Here is a 21951-nt window from a genome sequence, read left to right on the forward strand (position 1 = left end):
AAAAAGAACAGCCATTTCCGTACAGGCCGTCGTGTGAGTCAGCTATTTGAAGGGGTCCTCAGGCTGTAAACAACGGCCCCTTTCACAAAAAAAAATATGGAGACGAATTTAACAATGGTAACCTGAGGTAAACTGATAAAGGGGGAAAATGAAAATACCAAAAAGAAAACTGTTTTTGCTTGTTATTTTTGCATACGTGGCATTTTCCCTCTACGCGGCGTACAGTGTGTTCTTTAGCACCAAAGTAATCTCCCGTGTCCACAGGGTGGTGAAGAAAGAGACAGGAGCACCCTTGGGTAACGCTCAAATTCAGATTATACAAGGAAAAATCACACATTCGCACTTAATCAATCGTTTCTTTCCATGGCAGATTAAACAAAACATAGTATGCGCTCATAAACTGATAAGACAATCGACGATCTTTGGTGTTTTCCAGGTGCCGCTAGAGATGCCGGTGCTGTTGCTCCAGTCAGAGCAGAAGACTGGAATCCATGGGAGGATGAGGAGGTGGAATATAACTCTGCTCTCAACAAGAAGAGGGAGACCTTTAGGCAGCACCTGGGACGAATAAATAAGGACAAAGCCAAAAGATACAGGGTCCAGATCTGGGGGAAAGCTGCAATAGGTGAGTCATGTGTAACACAGACCTATTAATCAAGCACAGATACAGGTTGTACGATTTCAGACTTTATTATAGAACCCAGGGTTTGTAAAGATGGTGATATTAAACATCTTAGGTTGTGGGGTATGTTTGATTGATTAGTGTCACTACCTTTAAATCAGATCACAGATTTACCTTGGGAATTCATTATATAGCAGAATTGTGGAATGTATCATCATTTGCTACATCTGTACATTTTGAATCTATGTCAAAATAATGTTGTACTGCTTAATAAGTAGCTACGCATTGGTGATAGATGAAGTTTGTATCCCTGGATCAGAGCTTAACTGTACATTGATTGTTGATAGACAAATATTCAAATACAGATCTGAGTCCATCTGAAGACCTGATCGACTCTTCCTTGACCAACATATATGCAACATTTCATATTTATATAGTTGTACGATTGGCGAGGCACAACATAATATGATTGCACATATTAATATTTGAAGTAGAGCAGCAAACTCAACTGAAATCTTTTCTCTTCAGGGCTTTACCTTTGGGAACACATTTTAGAAGGACCACTCAACCCTACTGACAAAGTAGCACAATGGAGAGAAGGGGAACTTCAATCAGGAAAGATCGATTTCAGGTAACATGGGTGGGATGTTTAAAAGAAACCGCTAAACTCAAGCCTATATTTTGCTTTTTGGAACTTTGATGCAATGCGCCTCATCATAAAACAATCACTGTGAAAGAGGGAAACACCAATTCCTTCAACCACTCTCCTCTCTTGCATCTCTGTTTGTAGCTTCTACACAGGCCCAGCTGTGGTCCAGGGCCACGTCCCTGTGGATATGAACAGCCTGGTACTCGTCCTGAACGGCCGCGAGCAGCAGAAGGTCACCTACTCCACACGGTGGCTTGAGCACGTTCAAGCTCTTGTACAGTCTCACACCGTGTCACACGTGGCTGTGGTGTTGTTGGGCAACGAGCACTGCACTAATGACTGGATCCGTCCCTATTTAAAGAGAAGCGGCGGCTTTGTGGATCTGCTGTTTCTAGTGTATGACAGCCCCTGGGTCAACGATAAGGACATCTTCCAGTGGCCGCTCGGTGTCGCCACGTATGTTGTGTAGTGTAGTGGTATTGTTTGAGTACATCAGTAGTACTCAGTGGTCCTCTAAATTTTGTGGGTTGTTTAAATAAATAACAATGCCTTACATCTCTTCTGTCTGTGTACAGGTACAGACAATTCCCGATGATCAGGCCTACTGCCCAGATGATTACGTCGGACAGACCATACCTCTGTAATTTCCTTGGAACTGTTTACAAAAATTCCTCCAGGGAAACACTCATGCACGTGCTTAAACAAACTGGCTTGGATAAGGAGTGCATCACCACTGCCAGGGAGAAGTGAGTCATCAGTCTGAGCTTTCTTCAAGTCTCATCAACAGCTTGTTGGATGAATTCTAAATGAGTTATAAACAGGGTAACGACATAACAGAGCTTATTTTAGTTTTCTTGAATCCTTTAGGGCTGTCGTGTTCAAGGTTTGCGGGAACCCTGAATAATATACTCGTCATCTTAACCTGATTGTGTTAGAATAGATATGAGCTAAAATGAACAGGAATCATACTAATTAACCACAAACGATGATGATGATCTCTTAAAAGGCTGATGAGATGCAAAGTTTACTGTTTGCCTAGACACCCCAGGTTTAATTATATGGCTTTATATTTGTCATGCGTTTTGGTTTTCCTCCTGTATCCATGTAGAAGGTAAAATTGTGTGAAAATGTTGTGTATTTGTATTTGTGTTGACATTATAATTACATTAGGATTTTGGGGCATTTGAGCATTTGTTGTTTTTAATTTGTAGTACAAATAATAATGTTAAGAAACCCACATGTTATTGGCAGCTAAACTATGCTTGTTTAACTGTAGAGATCATCTACAAGTTTTCTATGCTTATCACAGTGTGTTTACCTCTTCCTTTGCCTCAGGTGGCTTCCTCAGGAGACAGCAGACACGCTGAGGCGTTACCAGACAGCTCTGGCTCAGAGTGAGCTCACTCTCTGCCCAGTAGGCATCAACGCAGAGTGCTACCGCATCTACGAGGCCTGTTCTTATGGCTCAGTCCCCGTGGTGGAGGACGCACAGACACCCGGGGCTTGCGCGACAGGGCCCAGCGCCCCACTCCGTCTGCTCAAAGCCGCAGGCGCTCCCTTCATCTTCCTTAGTGACTGGAAGGAGCTGCCGGCCATCTTGGAGAGGGAGAGAGCGTTGAGCCAGGAGCAGAGGGTGGACAGGAGGAGGAGGCTGCTGGAGTGGTACGCCAGCTTCCGTCAGCAGATGAAGGAGAGGTTCACTGAGGTCATTGAGGAGACCTTCTTCAAAAATGGTTGAATTTATACATCTTAAAAGATAAAAGAGGATCAATAAGAGAAACGTTACGCACTGGTTTAATTTATTCTGTGGTGTAAGGAGAAATGGTTTAGCCTGTTTGTGTAGTGAATGTGTTTGTGGTCAGTCTGATATAATGTGCAGGTAATAACGTAAAGAGTGATGTCAACATGTGAAGTCAGAGTGATGTCACTACTAGTCAGTGAAAAGTCTCAAAATGCCCCTTGACATTACTGTTCCTGTACCAGTTAAATGTCTACAGTGGATCAAAATCCAGAGACATTTAGAGACAAACGAGAAAAGGAATGATAAGCTGCCTTTTGATTTTACATTGTTCCATTATTATATTATTATACGTATGTTTTATACCTCTGTTTGTATATTATTAATATAAATTTAAGGAAACACTACAGTGGGATGAGGAGATAAGGAGATGATTGTATATGGTGTTGGCCTGGACTGAACGTGGTAGATAAGTCAGTTTTGTATCTTGGATGGCTGCTGTTGCTGTAGCATGTGTTACATTTATGGCCTAAACAAAAAAAAAGTTTCAGCTCGGTTCAATTATTTCAGTGTTGTGGTGCATGGAGTTGATAGACAGTGCAATAAACAAAATGGAGTGTCGTCAGGAGGAAAATCAAGCCTTCCTCGTGTCCCTTTTTCACCGGCAGATGGCGCTGTGGTCAAGTTAACCAGAGCGACTGACTTTTTTTTCTTTTCTTGTTTTAGTGATTTAAGTAGAGGTTTCAATTTACGGGCTTGATCCAAATGTGCACATTCCACACAAAAAGAAGCAGCATATAAACCGTCCATGGATTTATATATGTTTTATTTTATATATAACACGTTTAATATCTTCCTACTTTGTGTGTGGGAAATTAACTAAATAGAATTATTGATTAATTATTGTAGAATATGAATATGTTTTGGACGTGTGTGTGTAATCGAGTGTTCTTATACTAATACATGATCATATTTAGGGATGCAAATGACGTAACCGTTTTCTGTTGCAGGGCTGTACCTAGGAAATATCGGGCCTCTGAATACTGTTACTGGACCTATGTGGGCCCCTGGACTTATTACGTCTCATTAACATATAAAATAATATTATTACAATGTAGAATATTAGAATTTGAATGCTGTTACATCCTGATTTACAACTGTATTATCTTTATCATACGCCATATTCAATTAGATCATGGATGGAACTAACCTAACGTGATGGTCCAACTCAAGATGACACAAACTTGAACAGGGAAAACATAAATAAATTAAAACAACACAAATGTGACATGTGCTGTGAGTGTACAGGTCCCTCCTTCTCCCTGCAGGCTGCACTCGGCCTGCCCCGTGTGCCTCTGAGCCTACTGCTGGGAGGTGAGGTGGGGGAGAGAAAACGTCGAGGGAGGCCAGGGGGGGAAGTGTGTGTGTGTCGGTGCATGCGTGTGTGAGAGAGAGAGTGTGTGTCGGCCCCAAACTGGAAAGCACTACTACGACCAGCACACATGCGCACGATTTTAAAGTCCACTTTCACGCACTCCAGTCGGGTTGATGATCCACTTTGAGGTTCAATCGGAACCGCGGAGAGTTTTGAAAAACCTTCCACGGAAAAGCCTGAAAGTTGCGTGATTTTGTTCCTCTCGCGTTCGCACTGCTGTTGCGCGGCGCCCGTTGCTCAGAGGAGTTGAGTGGATCCGTTCGGTCGGAGCAAGGCTGCGCATTGGCCCCGCTGTATCCAGAGGAAGAAGGAGAAGAAGAAGGAGAGAACAATGAAGGACTAAGCGTTTTTCTGTCGTGCCTGTTGCAAACTTCAAGCCGCGATCTTGTTCATAGTGTTAAAATTTTCTCCCACTTTCTCTCAGTCTCGTCCATTCCTCGTCCTGCGTGGGATGTATCGGCTGTTATAGGATCCCGCTTGTTGACAAACAGTTTTTGTTTTTTTTAACGAGAAGTTTAAGAACAAGCTGCGGACACGATCAGCCTGAAAATGTCCACGCCGAGGTTCAAAAAGGATAAAGAGATCATCACGGAGTACGAGAGTCAAGTCAAAGGTAAGATTAAGCTCATTTAGCTTATTAGAAGCAGAGAAAAGCCTGTGTGGAAGACGGAGAAGCTTGCATATGATCGATCCAGTGATGTGTGTTGGTAAATAAAAGCGCCAATCCTCATTTACTTATCTTTACTTTTATATTTCAACCCAATATCGACGTCAGCTTCGAATTTAGCTCAACTTTTCTTCAAATTAACACGAGTAAACGGGTTTATCTCTCAAAATCATCATGTAAAGATAGTAGATTCACCAGTAGCCAAGAGAATACAGAACTAGCTTCATTGAGTGTGAAGTAAACAACATTTATCTCATTCAAATCAAATAGAATGTATATGTACTAAATCCAAAATGGTTCCAACCTTTATCCACCATTGTTAAGTTGAGGTGGTGCCTTTTATCATGGTGATGTTTGTAACAACCTGTTACCATTGAGGCTTATTCATGCAGCAGTATATACAGCAACACCCCTGCAGCTGTATTTAGATTCAGTGTGTTGCTCAGGGGCACTTCAGAAGAGCCCTTACATTTCTCACTATCTCCCTCCATCTTTCTGTTTCCCCACTCAATGTCACAACCCCACACACTCACCGCAAAGCATAAAGCTTCTATGTGGTGCCCTGATTTAGAAGTGTGTAAGACACCTTAATGAGGCCACCCTAACTTATCTTGTCTCCTCTGTCTCCTTGAATCCACCCTGCATGCAGAGTAGCACTACTTTATCCCCAGACAGACCAAGCACAAGAAAGAGGCAGTTGGTTGCTCCTGGGGTAACCATGGGGATTTGGCCCCCAGCCAAAGATCTCTGTTCCTCAGTTGTGTTAGCTCTGCCCAAATTCCACCTATTCACGATTCGGTGTCCAGCCTTAAAAAATCCGGAGAAAGAGGTAGGTTGGCGTTCACGGGGGGCGCCGAGGGGGTTAGAGGAGGGACCGGCGCCGCCGCTGCTTGAGGAATCACCAGATTGCATGTGGTTGAGCACATGGCCTCATTTGCAAGGAATGCTCAGCAACCTTGCACCCTTTCTTCTCCCCCGTGAGGATGACTCAGGGCTTTCTGCCTGTAATAGAGGATGATGCTCAGTCAAAGGGGGGATGCTTGGACAAGAGATGACGAAGGACAAACCCCCCCACCCCCGCTTTAGTCATGCTTACCCATCTTGGCAATAATAACCACCTGATCATCCTGAGAATAGCTGTTGCTAAAGTGCTACAGTCTCAGTAAATCAATGTTACTATTTTGCTGAAGATGCAGAAGTGACTTATGGGGCTAATGCACAGACTGTTGCCATGCACTGTAAATATTCCAGCGTGGATATTTATAGCGGAAGTTAACATCGCACATCTCACTTGGGGATTTGCATGGAGTACTGTACCTCATCCTTTTTTGCATTGCAAATGGCCATGGGGTTTATAATTACAGAATTAGAGACTTATTTTATTGCGTATCATTCAAATATATTCTAATAATACCTGTTTTCTGCCATCTGTGTTCCTGTTACATGTATTGTTGCCTCGTATACTCTTTTCTCTCATCATCCGTATGCCGAACCCTCTGTTGTTTCATTCACTGTAATTCAACCACTGGGAGCCATTCTGTTACAGTTCATATTTTCACACTCAGCAAAGTCTGACATATCATCTCCAGAGAGGTCATTATATTTGTGCTTATTGTCAGGCGTTGCAAATTGTGGCCAGATGAGCGGGGAATAATTGGAAATATTGCCATTAGCTGGTAAAGTCATTTGTAATTAGTACTGCCAAAAAGAAAATAGTTGATAATGACACGGTTCTGTTCTGTGTTAACATTAGTTTGTGATTGTGTGTTTGACCCTTTAGTTTTCAAGCTGATTAGTGAACATGTCTGCCCAGGAAACAGCTGGAGAGGATTTTAATCATCTGCTCTGCATTCTTGCTGCCTCATAGTTTGGAAATTGTTCACATTTTTTACATTATTAAAACAAATATCTCCAGGACCTGTTTGGGTTTACTTCTCTTTACCCCTCGTGAGTTACAGCCTGAAGCTTTCAGTCCTTGATTTGGACAAGGGGTGTGTGTGTGTGCGTGTGTCTTTGTCTGTGTGTGTCTGTGGGTGTGTGTGTGTATTGAGTTCATCTGTATAAGCAATCATCTATTTATGTAGCTACAGTGTGTAATTCCCTTTTTTTCCCTATGAATCATGAATCCTGGTTATTCCTTGGCGCTCCCAACTCTAGAGACCTACGTTCATTATCCAGAGTGATTTAACAGACGTGTTTAATGTTGTCGTCTTTGGAGACTGTTTGGAATCCTCCCTGTCATGGCTGACGGTGCTGTTCTCACCCCGTGTTTGTCATTCAGCTGACATTCCAACCATCTCCCAATGATGAAACATTTCTGTAACAAGGTTTTTGCCGGTTGCTTAGTGCTATTTAGGTTTCAGTGTGTTGCAGCCTAGTTAAGTCATTTCAGGTTGTGGTCTGGCCTGTGGTTGCATTGGCATTCTGTGTGTGTGTGTGTGTGCCTCTGTTGTTTTTAGAAAGGTGTTGCTGAGCAAAGAAGCACTCCCCTGTTTTCTCACAGGCAAAGTGTTGGTTTGATGTCAGACTGTGGTTTGCTCTTTGTGCCCTGGAGGTCATAACTCCAGGGACCCCCTGCTCAGCTGAGGGTGGTCCTCTCCCAGATTGTCTTCAAGTCTCCTGCCCCCTGAAATCAAGCCCTGTCCCTCTGCTTGGCCCTGTTGTCATGTTTGTAGCAGTTAGATGGAGGTATTCATTGTATTGTTCTTGCCTTTAGGAGCCATTGGTTTGTTTACCCTTAACTAAGAATAAATACTGTCAGAACTGCCTGCAGTAGATGAAAATATCCATGAGGACCCCTGGTTTATATCCCTGGTTTGGATCCCCAGCAGTAAAAACAGGATTTTTTTTCATTGAAATAACTTGTGCGTCATAAAACGTCTATGTGTGCCGTGATGTATAGAGTGCGTTGTACTAAATCTGCCCGCTCTTTATTTAGACGTTCGCTTCAGCTGTACCTGTGGCTCATCGTGCTGACAGGACAGGATTTCAGATAATCAAAACACTGGGAATTGTGCTTCCAGTGTTCCCTCCATTCTTTTTTTTGAATAGCCTCACCATTAAAGCGGCAGTCTATAAGATTGTGGAGTAAATTGTGGAATTCTTTTGCAAGGAGAGGCTGTAGTTTATTCACAGTCACACACAGACGAGTCGAGACATTCTCACTCATTCACACTTGAGCAATTTAGCTCCCTGTTCACCTAACTGACAAGTATTTGGAAACAAAATGTGTCCTGGTGTTTAATGAAGCGAGAGAGCAGCCTTTCTTCTTATTTCTTTCTTATTCTTTCTTATTCTTCTTCTGCCTCCACACACTTTCATCCCACCCCACAGTCCTGTGTGGTAGGTGCTTACATATGCAGACAGGTCAGCGCTGACACGAAACCCAGGGTGGCTCGCTAAGATCCACAGAGTCTGCATGTATATAGGCTGACGTAAGCAGATGATGAACTGTTACATCACGCTCACACTGACCCTATCAGACCCCCGCAGAGTCTCACAGCTACAGGGTTGTGCGACGAACAATTCAGCATTTTTTGTTCCTCAGTCTTCCATTAATCGCATTTAGATCACATCATTTGCCCCTGAGCAGTGTAGTGTTCAGACTCATAATAGCATCATCCGAAGGCATCGACTGCATCTACTATATCTGTATAGTGAATTATGTCTTGGCCTAGTGACCATAGGTGTGTGTGTTATATATCAGAATTGAATGTGTGTGTGAAAAGAGAGCAGCTGTGAAACGTCATTGTCCTGTGCCAGTGTCACCTTTGCCCTTGTGTTAGTAAATATTGTCAATTGTGATGTTTGTGAGAGCGAGCCAGTGAAAACCAGCTGTCATCGCCGCCACCCGACCCGGCGTTATGTGACGATAAAGCCCTTTGTCCCGTTAACACTGTGCTGCTGTGCCATTCCGTACGTGCTCATACATCAGGACACGTGCCTGGAAACACAGGATGCTTGAATACAATAGAATAATGTGGGAAAAGGACTTAACATACATTCTCTTACCAAACTCTTCAAAATAAGTTGCTGTTCTCTATCTCTGATCTGTAGTCTTGAATTACAGCTCATGAATTTTGGGATGATTAATCTTTTTGATCAATATTACAGACCTGTGAGGCGTTTAAGGTCTAGCTAAGCTGATCATTTGATATGTCCTGGACCTGTGACACTTTGGCTTACAGCATCTCAGAGGTGTTAATGGAAGGTTAGAGGTTGAAGGACTAATGGAATCCTAACGCCTCCTGGAGCATCGCGCATCCATTCACACTCCTACCATCTGCTTTTACTGCCTCGCCTCCTTGAAGTGCATGAGAGTGCGCGTGTGTGTGTGTGTGTTTGTGAAAAATTCCCTGCTGTGTGTTTGAGCTTGGTGGTATGGCATAGGGCGTGGCAGTGGTGTGTTTGTGTTTGCTTGCATGTGTGTGTGTGTGTGTGTGTGGGTGTGTGTGTGTGGGTGAGTGAGTGGTTATTGACAGCACCATCTGTGGACACTCACTCTTTTTGCTGTTTTAATAAACTCTGCCGAGTGCAACCAAAGCTTCACCCTCCCCTGCTGTGCTTTTTACTGATGTCACAAAGACCACCAGGACGTTACTACAGCACCCCCCACCCCGACCCCTCACACAGGCACCCGCCCACAGAAAACAGCCAAACCAACGCTTATACATGACCCCCACATACCCAAACCAAACAATAAGACTGCAATTCAAGTGGAACTGCTGAAAATGTAGAAGAAAATGGAAGCCCAGTCTATTGTCTTTGGTTGTAACTGACACAGACTAATTTGATTTCTAAAGAATCAAATCAAATCCACTACTGACTGAAGCTGTTATATGTGTGAATAAAACACACACAAATTCAAGGAGTGTATTCGCTGTTGTACCATTGTCTGATGTTGTTGCAAATGTAATGTAGTGGTGAAAGTCTCTCAGTTGGAGGTTTGGGCTTTAGGTTTTAGAAAGGATTCCTGTGTGGGCTCAGAGCTGCTGGTAATGAGCTGGAGGGGATTCAAAGTGTATTATCACTTCATGTTCATGCTAGTATGGGTTCGGCAGACTTAATGAAATTGGATCATGCTTGGAGAGAATGTGAAGTTGAAAGAGGGAAAGGCTGTTAACTGGGACTGGAGAGACTTTAGGCTATGTTGTAGTATAATGTCATTTCTTAAAATCACTGCTGGAGCCCACCAGAAGGACACACACGCAGACAGACAGGCCCAGTTTGACCACCAGGAAATGCTTGTGCTAGTCACCCAGTTTGGTTGGATTAGATGCAAATCTCCTGGGAAGGAGTTTGGGGGATGGGAAAGGGAGGTAGTGAGGTCAGTTCAGGAATAAGTGACAGCAGGGATCAGACTGCATGTGTTTGTGTGCCGGACGTAAGCTTTTGATATGTTTAGTGGCGGTGAGAGCTTCTTAAAATAAGTGCAAACATCCTTTAAGGCATGGCTTGTTCTAATGCCCAGTGTTTACTCAAAGAATGTGACATCTGCCACTTTGACTTTCTCTTTTGAATTCAAATCCTGACTGACCACGGCAATCTGTCCTCAAGCCGTTGCATAACACTCTATTCAACCATTTGATCTGATGGTTGATACCGTGACCATTAAGGGTTGCAGTAGACAGAGCTTGCTTGTACTTGTACTTGTAATACCATTACACAGAGATGTGTCCGGGCCATGTGATATTTGGAACGATTCTCGCCAGAGGGACGTATCTGATGTTCAAAAAAAGATAGAAATGTTTGCAAGATGTCTTTCTTCTTCTACTGTATGTGGAGATCCAGCACATCTGTTGTACTAGAGTACATATGGATGCTTCTGGTTGGACGTAGCTCATTTACTGGTAGTCTTTTCTCAGAACAACTCTCAGAGCGTAATTTCTGCTAACTGAAGTCATCAGATCAATTACTGGTCTGCTCATAGAGGAGCACAGAATGTGGATGTCATTCATTGCCTTCACACACTACTTATTAGATTTTTAACTTGTGTGAGACATGCAAACATTCTAATCTGGTTATCCTTCTAACATTAAGGTCGTAGCTACAGTAAACCTGACAACACACCATGTCCATCTTTGAAACTATTCCTAGCATTTTCTGTGGGTAAAATGATGACAAACGGCATAAATAACCTTAAAAATCAATATCACACAGTCTCTTCCTTCCATAGTCCCGTTGTGCTACCACCCATCTCTCCAGACATTAACTCAGTCATCAAACAAGTCATGCATGTCCTGTTTATTTGGGGAGTCAGCTTATTGGGAGCCATGTAAATGACTTAACTGAATCGTTACTTTAATAAACATGGCTATTCATGGTAATTGAGTTGTTTCAGCACAAGTGATGACTGCAGTGCAAGAATGGGATGCACCTTGGCTTAATGGTTCCTTCTCTCACTAAATTGACTACACCAATTTGGCTCAGCATAATATTTAGACGTCATTAGAGCAATGAGATGTACTAAGCTCAACTCCTGTATCTCCTCTGCGCTAACATTAGTAGACACAAGGCTCTGTGTTCTTAGCTGATCCTGCGCCTTCACTTGTGCCTTTATATGTCTGTACTTCCTCCTGCCTTTCGGTTGGCGGCATTCCCAGCGTTCCCGAATTAATGCAATTCAAAACAATCAAATGTTTGGCAGGAATGATAAGCAAGGGCCTTTTATTGTGCTGACAAGTCAAGCCTTGTCTGCGTTCATTACATGGCCTGTCAAAGACGGTAAATAATTACAGTCACGACTTCAAAAACATACTTCATCCTCGCATACTTCCTTCATTGTACACCATACTTGTGAATTTGTAGAATATACCTTAAGTATAGAATTCAATGCATATGAAGCCGAAGCTTTGCCGGCCATTTCCTCCCTTCCTCTTCTGTTGTAAACTCTCCTTCCCATCCTCCCTCAACACTGATGAAGAGAAGTTTAATTTACTGATCTGGCGACTCCTCCCACACACCTCCCCCATTTTCTTTTATTCTACCTTGACCCCGTGACCTGAGGGTAGCAGGCTTTTTGCGGGCTGCCCTCCCAATCAATAGGTAAAGACCACCCCTTAAGGCGCGGCTGCCACGGACAGATGCCCGCCTTAGGCTGCTGTATTGTGGAGAATATTGATGGATAAAAACAGTCAATATAATGTCATTTAAAGACTTTATCCCCTGTGTGTGTAAACCTGGTTGATCATATTTTAAAGCCAAGAGGCCGATGCTGTCTTTCATTGGAAAATATAGCACAAGCCTACATATGCAGTCTTGCGGCTGTGGACACCCTAAAATGTCTGCGCTGTGTGATGTGGTCATCACTCCCTCGCTCTGGTTTCCTCAGTGTATTCCGTCTGTTTTTAGTAATGCAAAGAGTAGCTGGAAAGAGTTTCCCATGGTCTCGGCTCTGGGCTTATCAGCCTCACAATAAAGGCTCATTGTGGTTTGTCGAAGGAGGAGGCCCGAGCCTAGTTTGCTGCCGTGGCTGATGTCGGAGCAGCCCCAGGCAGGTCTTGTGAGCTCTGGCCTGAACTCTCCTCCACCCTCCCCCGAGATGGAAACTGGAGCCATAGCTGTGGTTCCAGCCACGGATATGAGGGGTGCTCGGAAATAATAAAAAAAAAGAGCCATTTACGGATAAAGATCTGTCAGCCGCGTTCCTCCGCTGATCACTGTGTCCCACTGCCAATGGTCACATTTGGAGAAGTGGTAATAGGAAGTCAAAGTCAGCGATGTCTCATGTGAAACGCATGAAGAACCAGTGTATTTATACCCCCCTATTATCTAATGAGTGTCTGTGAAGCTTTTACAAACAGGACTCTTCTCAGTGTACTTGTTACACAATGCTGGTCAGCTGCTTCCATAAATAACACAATCATTTTATCATCACAAGACCTCATGCACCAAATGTCACATCTATCTTGTCTTTGTCTTTGAGCTGCATTTGGATTCAAATAAATATCTCTGTCACAGTCATCCAACGTTTCTATCATGCTTGTTCACATAAAGTAGCACAAACTTAATGCAAAGCCACGATAAGTAAAATGATATCCACATGCAACCAATTTGGTTCTTCATTTCCGTCTCTCCTGCCCTTTGTCTCGGCCCACTTGCTGACCCCCTGCTGGTGGTCTTCTGTCCAGTACAACTTGACCCTGTGGTCACTGAACCAATGACCTCCACTCCCTGACCTGGAACCTTAGACCTACCCTGTCTGCCATATTCAATGACCACAGGGATTGTAGATGGCTACCAATTAAAGATAGAAAGATTATACTGCGATTAAGGCAATACATAAATTCATATATCTCCATCGAATTAATTAGATTTAATGTTTAACATGCATGTGGATATTCTATAGTATAAAGCAGCCTGTTTGGCGTAGCATGGTAGCACTGCCTGGTAGGTGAAGTTCTAAGTCTTTGGAGTTTTTGTCATGTAAATTCTTTTAAAGCTGGGATTTTTTAGGTTAGGGTAAAATGGAACACATTGCTCTCTACAGCAAATCCCTGCGGACTCTTGACAGCCTGTTTTATTATAGTTTAATAGGAGGTGCACGAGCTGCAAAGCACAGTCAGTTTTTTAGATCAGACCGGTCTAGAAATAGAATGAGCATGACACTGTCCTAGTCTGCCCTTTTCCTCATAACCTAAAGTAGAGCAACATTTCTCTGACCCAAATGGTCCTAAAATACAGTCCAGTGGAAAGTGTTCATCTTTCTGTGTGTGATAGTTGACTGTGCGAAAGTCTCAACCACCACCATAGCAGAGCAATAATATTGTTCGAGATTTAAAATAATTTGTTTTATAACAATATGCCTTTTGTGTATTGCAGAACCGTCTGTGTGTCACTTAGCAGCTCAGCTTAGACACAGACACACTGGACATGTCTCACATATCTTTCTATTTAATCAGGCGGTGTGGAGGAAGCCTAAGTCTCCCCTGGGGTCCTGTGATTTGTCCTGGTTAATGGCATGTCAGAGCAACGTGATGCATGGCAACCTGACTGGGCTGTGTGCATGACTGGACAGCGGGTCTCCCACTCTCTCTCTTTCTCTCTCTCACACACACACGTACATGTACACAAAGTGTGGCCTCTATCTAACAGAACTGTGGGAGACTGACAGAGAGAGAAAGGCCCGGTCTTGCTTGCTCCTAGTGTAGAGAAACAAAGAAGCATGAAAGCTGATCTCTCTGTTCTTTTCTTCTTCCACCCTCTTTGTCCCTCTCCTTCACTCTGAGCAGCTGCCCCTAGGTCCATCACATTCTCTTGGCGCTCAGATCGCTTGTGGTAATCCGAAAGTATTGGGTGGATCAATGGGATTTTACCTCCTGCAGGCAAAGCCGGTATTTGATTTCACCTGTCCGGTCTTGTCAAGCTCGTGTTCAAGCAGGGACAATGACAAAAGCTTTGAATGTGTTATTCGTTGGACATATTTTCCGTAGAAAATGTGTCACCTCAGTGCCTGAGAGCTAGACTGAGTGTGTACTCCCAGAGTCAGCTGCTGGTACTTAGAAAAGTAGGAGAAGAGTGGCGGTTAAAGCCTCCCCGAGGGTAGGTCGGAGGAGATAACAGTACGTAAGTCTCTGTCACTTCCCCCATATTGGCTTCCTCTGTAATTATCTAGAAATGAGGTCTTCTGGAAACCTACTCATTCTCTCCTTACACATTTAGTCTTCTGTGTGTATATGTTTGCCTTTCCTGTATGGTGTGTGTGTGTGTGTGTGTTGGGGGGGTTGTGTCGAGGTAGAGGGGTCATAGTGGACTTCCTCATTCTTCACAGCTTGCCTTTCACCACAGATGCCTTGTGAGAAATCAATCCCTGCTGGCTCTGCCTGGGATTGTGACAAGAGCACTGATTGGGCCTCGGGACTTGCTGGTGGTTTGGAGCCTGAAACCCGAGTGAGGGGAAAGATTAGGATGTCAGTTGAACTACAGCTATGTCTTTTTAAGCAAGCGCTCTGCTAAAAAGTGACAAAAATGGAGCAGTTTTACAGGGGAAAATAAAAATAGGATGTGTAGCCTTGCGTGTGTTCGCATAAACCCATATATTGACACTGACATTTAAGTAATGTTGCCGAAGTTTTGGGGCATATTTACTATGGGCGAGGCGGATAATAAAATCGGTTGCCAGACTTGTGAAAGTAGCCGTAGCAGCAACAGTAATGGTGAAAAGCAAGTGTTGGCACAACTGAGAGTGTCTCTTTCCAATGTTGCTTGTGTGTTACAAGTGTACAGTCCGCCATCAAGAATGTAATTATTTTTGCTCTTTATGTGACCTCACTACTTAATTATCTCAGGTTCAGGTCTAAAGGTTTAGGAACTGGGAGAGAAAATATTTATGCACGCTTCTGTTGTAACCTCCAATCTCATCTCCACTGCTATAGGCTCATGTACCTCCTATAATATGTGTTCCCTGCCTAGAATATCATCCAGCTCAGTCATACTTGTGCATTGTGTTCTCAAGGTTCCCCTTATTTAAGATGAATGACTGTTCTTCTGCTTAAAACCACCTTCATTTGCAAAGTCTCCCCACTCTGCACTCCACCTCTCCATAATTCCCTCCCCTCAATCTTCAATCCCAGCTTAATGCATCCATCCGTGCACCTCATTACTCCCCACCCCTGTTGGCCCCAACCCCCTGTGGCCTCAATCCTCAGCCTTTGACTGGCCAGGGTAAACTGAAACATGACCGGAACGAATTTGGGGCGCATCGTTCTGGCTCTTCAGTGTGCCGTGACTTAAGATGTGAGATCTGAATTGTTAAGGGACCCAGTCATTATATTTACGTTAAATGTATTTTCTATGTGTTCAGAGACTCTCTGAGATATGGCTTGACCCTTCCTGCCAGACATCACGCACACATTCCCTTAAGTGAATATGTTTACATGTGGCTGAAGTAGTCTCTGTGAGTGGATTATTTCAGCTGTCACAACTCTGAGCTCCAGCCGGAAAAAGTTGGACTGTTTTTCCTCAAAGATTCTTTGGTGAAGCTTCTACCTAAGACGCGTTGTCATGGCATTTTACACACTAAAGAATTTCTCAATTAATCCAAAGGTCAACCATTAAAACGTTACCATTGATTACAGAAGACGAACTACCGGCTGTAGGAGAAATTCAGTCATGATTTTGTGATCAAATTAGTGTTCTCTCGTTTACACAAACACACACACAGAGCACACCACAAAACAAACATTAATGTATCCTACTTACATTCACAAGGCAGGGACACAAAGAGGTTGTGTGCTGCTCATTTAAATGACCCTCGTAATCAATACTGCTTGTGTCTAGACACAGTGGGGTTTGTATTTTTAGAGAATACTGAATGGATGTCCATGCATTTGTTTTTGTGTGTTGTGTGTGCTGCGCATGATAGTTCAAACTTTCAGCTGTGCTTTGTCTCTGTGTCCACATGCCAGCTGCTCCAATGCAGATAAGACATTTTTTTAAATCGGTATTTCTCGACATAGTCCTTGAAAGTAGCCATGTTCCTCAAAACCTGTCCCAGGAAGATCTCAGAAATTTCAGCGTTGATACTTTCTGATACTTTTGACAATCCCTCTGACAGTTTCATGGCATAGTTTGTTACGTCTGCATTGGTTGTCGAAAGTTGTAACTTAAGCCCCTTTTGCACCACAGGGATTTTTTGGGATATGCTCTCCGGAACTCAAGAACATTTCACACCAATGAACCGCAAAGCAGTTTGGTTCAGGAACAAATTTTCCTGAAACCTTATAGCTCTAGTCTACACATTCTGCTCTAGAGTCGGTACCTTTATGATTGTGATCAGCTTGCGATACCAAACATCACTGATTGGTTAGATGCAAGCATCCCTGGATGGACCACCACCATATTTACCCCTGTTGAGCTTGCCTGAGACTGACTTTTGTATCTTTTTCACAAAGGATGCAAACTGTCTAAAGCAAACAGTCCGATTTCCACCTTCCCTCTCAGTTTCCCTCTCTCCCTCTCTCCCCCCCCCCCAGAAGGCTTGGAGCACATATCTTCGCCTCTGGAATTACAGGCCTGGTCTTGAATAGTAGGGTTGTTCCTTCTCGGTCGCTCCAGCTCCTCTGACGGCTTAACCCTATCAAAGGCCTAGAAACCACACATCCTGCGAGGTGCTGTTTTTTGTGGCGGGAGAGGGGAGGGACACAGTGCGAGGTGGTCAGTAAACGAGAAGGGAAAGACACCAGTGGATACAGCACATGTATCATGACGGAATGGCTGATGTTTTGCATGTGGGTTCTTGCTCTGAAATCAGGGTATTTGTGCTCCTCTGTGAAGTTAGCCCTAATGTACAGTTTGCAGTTGGAGGTTCAGCCGTCTTTCTCTCTCTGGCTCCCACATGTTGTCTGTGTGCTCTCCTGAAGATTTAGTACACTCTCAGTTGACTTGTTTGCCTACATTCTCTTGAAAGAAATGGTCTATATTTTATGTTACATCAGCAGATAAGGGTTACAGTTATTCATATAGCTTCAGAGTTGAGCTGATTAGTTTATTTTCCTTTTGTTTTGTTAAATCGTTGGTTTGAACCTGCTCCTGCATTTGCATGTGTTTTGAAGTTCACAGCCTCCTTTCATCTGTGGTCTTTTCTTGCAGTCATAAACAGATGGATTTTGCTAATCACACGCCAAGTCGTATAATTTTCTGGTATTTGTTTTCATCAAGTTGAAAGATGAAATACTTGAACAACACAAGGAGAATGAAAAATAACCCTCAGGTGTGCTTCCTCCTTCCTTCTCTGCTGCAGTAATATGTAGAAATAATTAGGGGAGCATCCAGTAGAATTGCATTAAGGGTCTCAACCTTCCTGAAGAGTCTGACTGGAGGTTTATGTAGATGGATTATGTAATAAGGGAAAGTGTGAGCCTTTAACTGGGACCTCTGTGAGACTGGGACTGGTTTGCTCTATGCTTCACAGTCGGTCGGCTGTTCTGACCTCTATCCTTACAAACTTCCAGCACTAATACCTCCTTAGTCTCTTCCGTGAAGTCTTTCATTAGATTTGCTCACCAGGTGCTTCGCCTTCGGGTAATATTGCAGGGCTCCACTGCATGAAGGCTCAGACAAAATGTTGTGCTTGTAACTGAATTCAACTGTATAACTACAGACGGGGCAATGGGGACTTGCCACCCACACACACAACTTTGCTTTTAGGAACGCTGTTAGGTCAGTATCCCATGCGTATTGTATGGTAACGAGTTTGAAAGGGTTTGCGTAAAATATCAAATTTAAATGTTTCATATGATCTGACTTTGATGCAAGTTCTGTACTTGGCTTTCATTTTACGTTTGCTCTTTTCCTTGTTGGGTAGTGCAAACATGTCATTGACACCTCAGTTGCAGCGCTGTACAGTCATCTCCTCTTCCCCCTATACTTTCTTCTGGCCCACTGGTGCCATAATGTCCCGACTGTGGGAACCATTGTTAGCCCAGCTCCAGCTGGCTGTGGGCCATGGATCCTGGTCCCAGCCCAATGGCGGTGTCTCCTTGTTGCGGTTTGCAAAGGCCAAAGAATTGGCCGTCACATAGAGGTGCACACAAAGTAAAGGAAGGCAAACCCCTAAAGCTGATCGGATGAGTAGACAAAGAGAGAGACGCACAGGAAGGACATGTCTGACAGAAGACAGGCAGATGGTTGGACAATGCAAGCAGGTAGGCAAACAGGGTGACGGACCGTGGAGGCAGATAGACACACAAACAATCCAGGATGTAGTGGAGCGTCAACTCATTCAAACTTGTTTTCCCACCTTTTTATATGCAGGGCAGTTTACCCATGAAAATGAGTCAGTGTTGTTTTCTGTTTTCTTTTATTCATGTAAGAGAACTGATTACAGGTTAGAGCCTGCTTACATTCCATTGTTCCAGAAGTTAACTAATTACAGTATAGGTAAATAGACAAGTAATTGATAATTGGCAGAGAGACACAGAGAGGGCAGCTGTGCGCTATCAGAGGCTACTGACAAGACCTGACCTGAGACCAAACTGTCCCGAGTGCAGTGAAGGGAAACGAGTGGAGAACAGGGGTCGGAAAAGACAGGGGCGAGGAAGCAGCTGAGAGCAGGGTGCTTATAGGTGACTGAACTGTCACATCGATTCATATGCACCATTCTAATCCTCACCAATCTGGTCTGTGTGTGTGTGTGAGTGTGAGTGTGTGTTTTGTGCACTTTGAGATTGGGTCCAGGTGCAATATCAAACAAAAACAAACCCCTACTCCTTGTCGTCTCTCTCTGCCCCTCCTGCCCCCTTGGGGCCCATATGGAGTGAATAGTTTTTTTACAGTCTCTTAGCAACAATCCTTCCTGCAACCGCCTCTTTCAGTCGTCTTTCCTGGTTTGCATTATTCCAAGTCCATGCCAGCATGTTTCAGTTTCCAATTGTTTACTCCTCGCGGAAGTAAACACGCCTATAGATGAAAGCGTGTTCTCCCTACTTTCAGATGTTTCTTGAGCAGCTCCCTTTTAATGCCATTTATCTCTAGAGCTATGTGACCACAGGATTTTCATAGTATTGTTACCGCAAACAAACAGTCCCAACTGTAAGAGCTGCAGGCTTGCCCAGCCAAGTCTTTTGCTTGAGGTTAGCTTCAGTTAAGAATGAGAGGTTGCCTGACTTGACATATGAGCTTTAGCGCCACTATCTTTCCCATCTCTAACCCCTCTGCAAAAGTACAAAGGTGGGCTACACTAGATGAAAAAAGCTGAAAAGCTTTGTACAACAGAGGTGTAGGTTTTACCCAGTGTAGGTCCTTGAAATCCAGTGTATGGGACTGATTTTCAGTTCAGAAGTGAAGAAGTCTCTCTCTAACTCTCTCTAACTATCTATTTAGGTCTCTCTCTAACACACAAACTCAGTCACCCACAGTGGGCCCTTAAGGGCAGACAGAGCAGCTGGGTACAGTCTAGAGATGAATGAGAAAAGTGGGCGAAAACCTGGCAAAGAGTCTGAAAAGATCAATGTATTTCTCTGATGTTGAGCCACACAGATGTAACGGTTTCACATCTCCGGTTTTACACGTCCATGTGCTGAAATTCCAGAGTTTAAGTAAAGCAGAGTCAGTTGTCGTCCTCCTCAGTTCGCTGCTGGGAGCTTGTACACATAAACATGTATTTATGCGTCAGCCCATTCACATGTCGAAGCAGCCGCACATACAAGCACACATTTAATCACACACAAAGCCTGGCCTGACCATCTGAAGGACTAGAACACCAGACGGGTGTCCAGATCAAACAAAATATCTAGTTGTTGCTCGGCAGCTGAACAAACAGCGTTGCTCCTAAGTGTGCTTACTTCTCCCAGCATTCAGCCTCTCGCTCTTATTTAGTTTGGATCACAGTGTTGGAAGCGAGGGTCCTTACAAGCCACTGTAATGTCCGTCGTGATTGATCTCTCTCCTGACGGCTGTAGACTGATCGTCTGTGGTAATGTTGTCATAGCAACTGTGGCTTCTTGCCTCATGTGCTTTCTGGCAAACAATCTAGTTTTAGGGACTATTACCTTTGAGTTATTGAAATTACACATTCAAATGTTTTCTTGTTCAACAGGAATGATAAAGATTTGAAGTTACTGCCTCGGTAATTGCCGGTTTTGCCCTGTTGAACGCAACTCGTTCAACGCCTGTCGTCTGACTGCTAGTGTGGATTGTATTTGAATAATAAGTGCACTTTGCCAGATTCAACCGTGGCTGAGCTGTGTTTGAATCAGACTATAAAAACCCGAGCACAGGAAGGAACCTGAGCTCTTTGGGTCTGCCGCCCACAACACGCTGGACCCAAGAGAAAACACAAGAACTCCAAACCCAGCCACTACTGCATTTCCTGTTTGTCTGTGTGTATGTGTGTGTGAAAGGATGGTCTTGAGAAGTGGAGGATGTGTGTATGATCTTGTGTTTTCTGTGCACTACTGTTTGTTATGCGTTCCTTTAAGTGTGTTTGTTTGTCCTCCAGTGTTAGAGGAAATCATTATGTATGCGGGAAAAGAAACAGTGACAGACTAATAGCAGTTCACAGCTTTCTTCTCCCCAGCTGCAAATGTGTTTGCTGTGACCAACAAACATGCCTGCTGCTGCTAAATGTAAAGATTCAGAGCGAGTAGCACTATAATCTTATGGATTCATTAATTATCCCAAAGGACACTTGTTCATCTCACTGTGTTTGAAAAAAGCAGAGCATTTTGGGCCGGGATGTTCTTTGCTCTGTGACGTACCACACATTTTCTGGATCACAGTAGCCTACTTCCATGGGAACTCTCATTGTGGTTTTGGGAGCTGCTAACGTGTCAGTTAGATGTTGTAATGGGCCTCGTGTAGCCAATTCTGGTGATATTTTGAGATAAAATGCTCTTGTGCAGCTGGTGGTTTCATATGTGTAATTTGGCCAATGCCCAGTGTGATCTGAGAGCTCCTCTGTGCAGCGTTATGGCTGCTCTGGATTGCTTCAGACAATTCAAATCATAACCGCATGTCCCGTAAAATGACATTTATCCCTTTTCAATGCTTGATCACTGATAGCGAGCATACAAATCATGTCAATACAGAAAATATAGATATACGTCTACTACCTCACGTATGATGTAATCCTCGATGACAACCACACAGTGACACATTCCACAGCCAGATGTACCGTAATGGAGAGGGGGGTGGTTGGGTCCAACGATGTCTGACATTCCAAGCCCATGATGAATTTCTTATCAGACCTAGCTAAGTCGTGAACTAATTACACAAGCTGCCTCACAGAAATAACACAACCTCTAGTCACTGCATTATTTTAGTGGTTTGTACACGTGGATGGACGCGAAACTGTCTGGGTCATTTTTAGCCCCAATGAGTCAAGGTAGAAACTGCTCTAATG

General features: G+C 43.7%; 2 protein-coding genes across 4 annotated transcripts in view; both read left to right on the forward strand.

Moving 5' to 3' along the window:
- The first annotated feature begins 69 nt into the window (after window positions 1-69).
- Window positions 70-3718, forward strand: rxylt1 (ribitol xylosyltransferase 1). The gene is made up of 6 exons (XM_076169645.1): window positions 70-296; window positions 437-625; window positions 1151-1253; window positions 1413-1727; window positions 1847-2017; window positions 2607-3718. The coding sequence occupies exons 1-6, from the start codon at window positions 149-151 to the stop codon at window positions 3007-3009; spliced, it is 1329 nt and encodes a 442-aa protein (XP_076025760.1). The 5' UTR covers window positions 70-148; the 3' UTR covers window positions 3010-3718.
- A 695-nt stretch (window positions 3719-4413) lies between these two features.
- The window catches only part of srgap1a (SLIT-ROBO Rho GTPase activating protein 1a), a 62935-nt gene continuing 45397 nt past the window's right edge, over window positions 4414-21951 (forward strand). For all 3 annotated transcript variants that reach the window (XM_076169615.1, XM_076169624.1, XM_076169632.1), the window contains exon 1: window positions 4414-5057. In XM_076169615.1, coding sequence (XP_076025730.1) covers window positions 4994-5057 — 64 coding nt within the window. In that variant the 5' untranslated portion in view covers window positions 4414-4993. The remainder of the gene's footprint in view (window positions 5058-21951) is intronic.

This window comes from Genypterus blacodes, unplaced genomic scaffold, assembly GCF_046128005.1.
Source record: "Genypterus blacodes isolate CSIRO-AG114 ecotype Tasmania unplaced genomic scaffold, CSIRO-AGI_Gbla_v1 ptg000015l_1, whole genome shotgun sequence".
Lineage (NCBI taxonomy): Eukaryota > Metazoa > Chordata > Actinopteri > Ophidiiformes > Ophidiidae > Genypterus > Genypterus blacodes.

Excerpts from the sequence above, each read along its gene's own strand:
- rxylt1 (XM_076169645.1), top strand. The coding sequence starts at position 149 with ATGAAAATACCAAAAAGAAAACTGTTTTTGCTTGTTATTTTTGCATAC. Across the intron at positions 297-436 it reads AGAGACAGGAGCACCCTTGG|GTGCCGCTAGAGATGCCGGT; the intron begins GTAACGCTCAAA and ends GGTGTTTTCCAG. Across the intron at positions 1,254-1,412 it reads TCAGGAAAGATCGATTTCAG|CTTCTACACAGGCCCAGCTG; the intron begins GTAACATGGGTG and ends CTCTGTTTGTAG.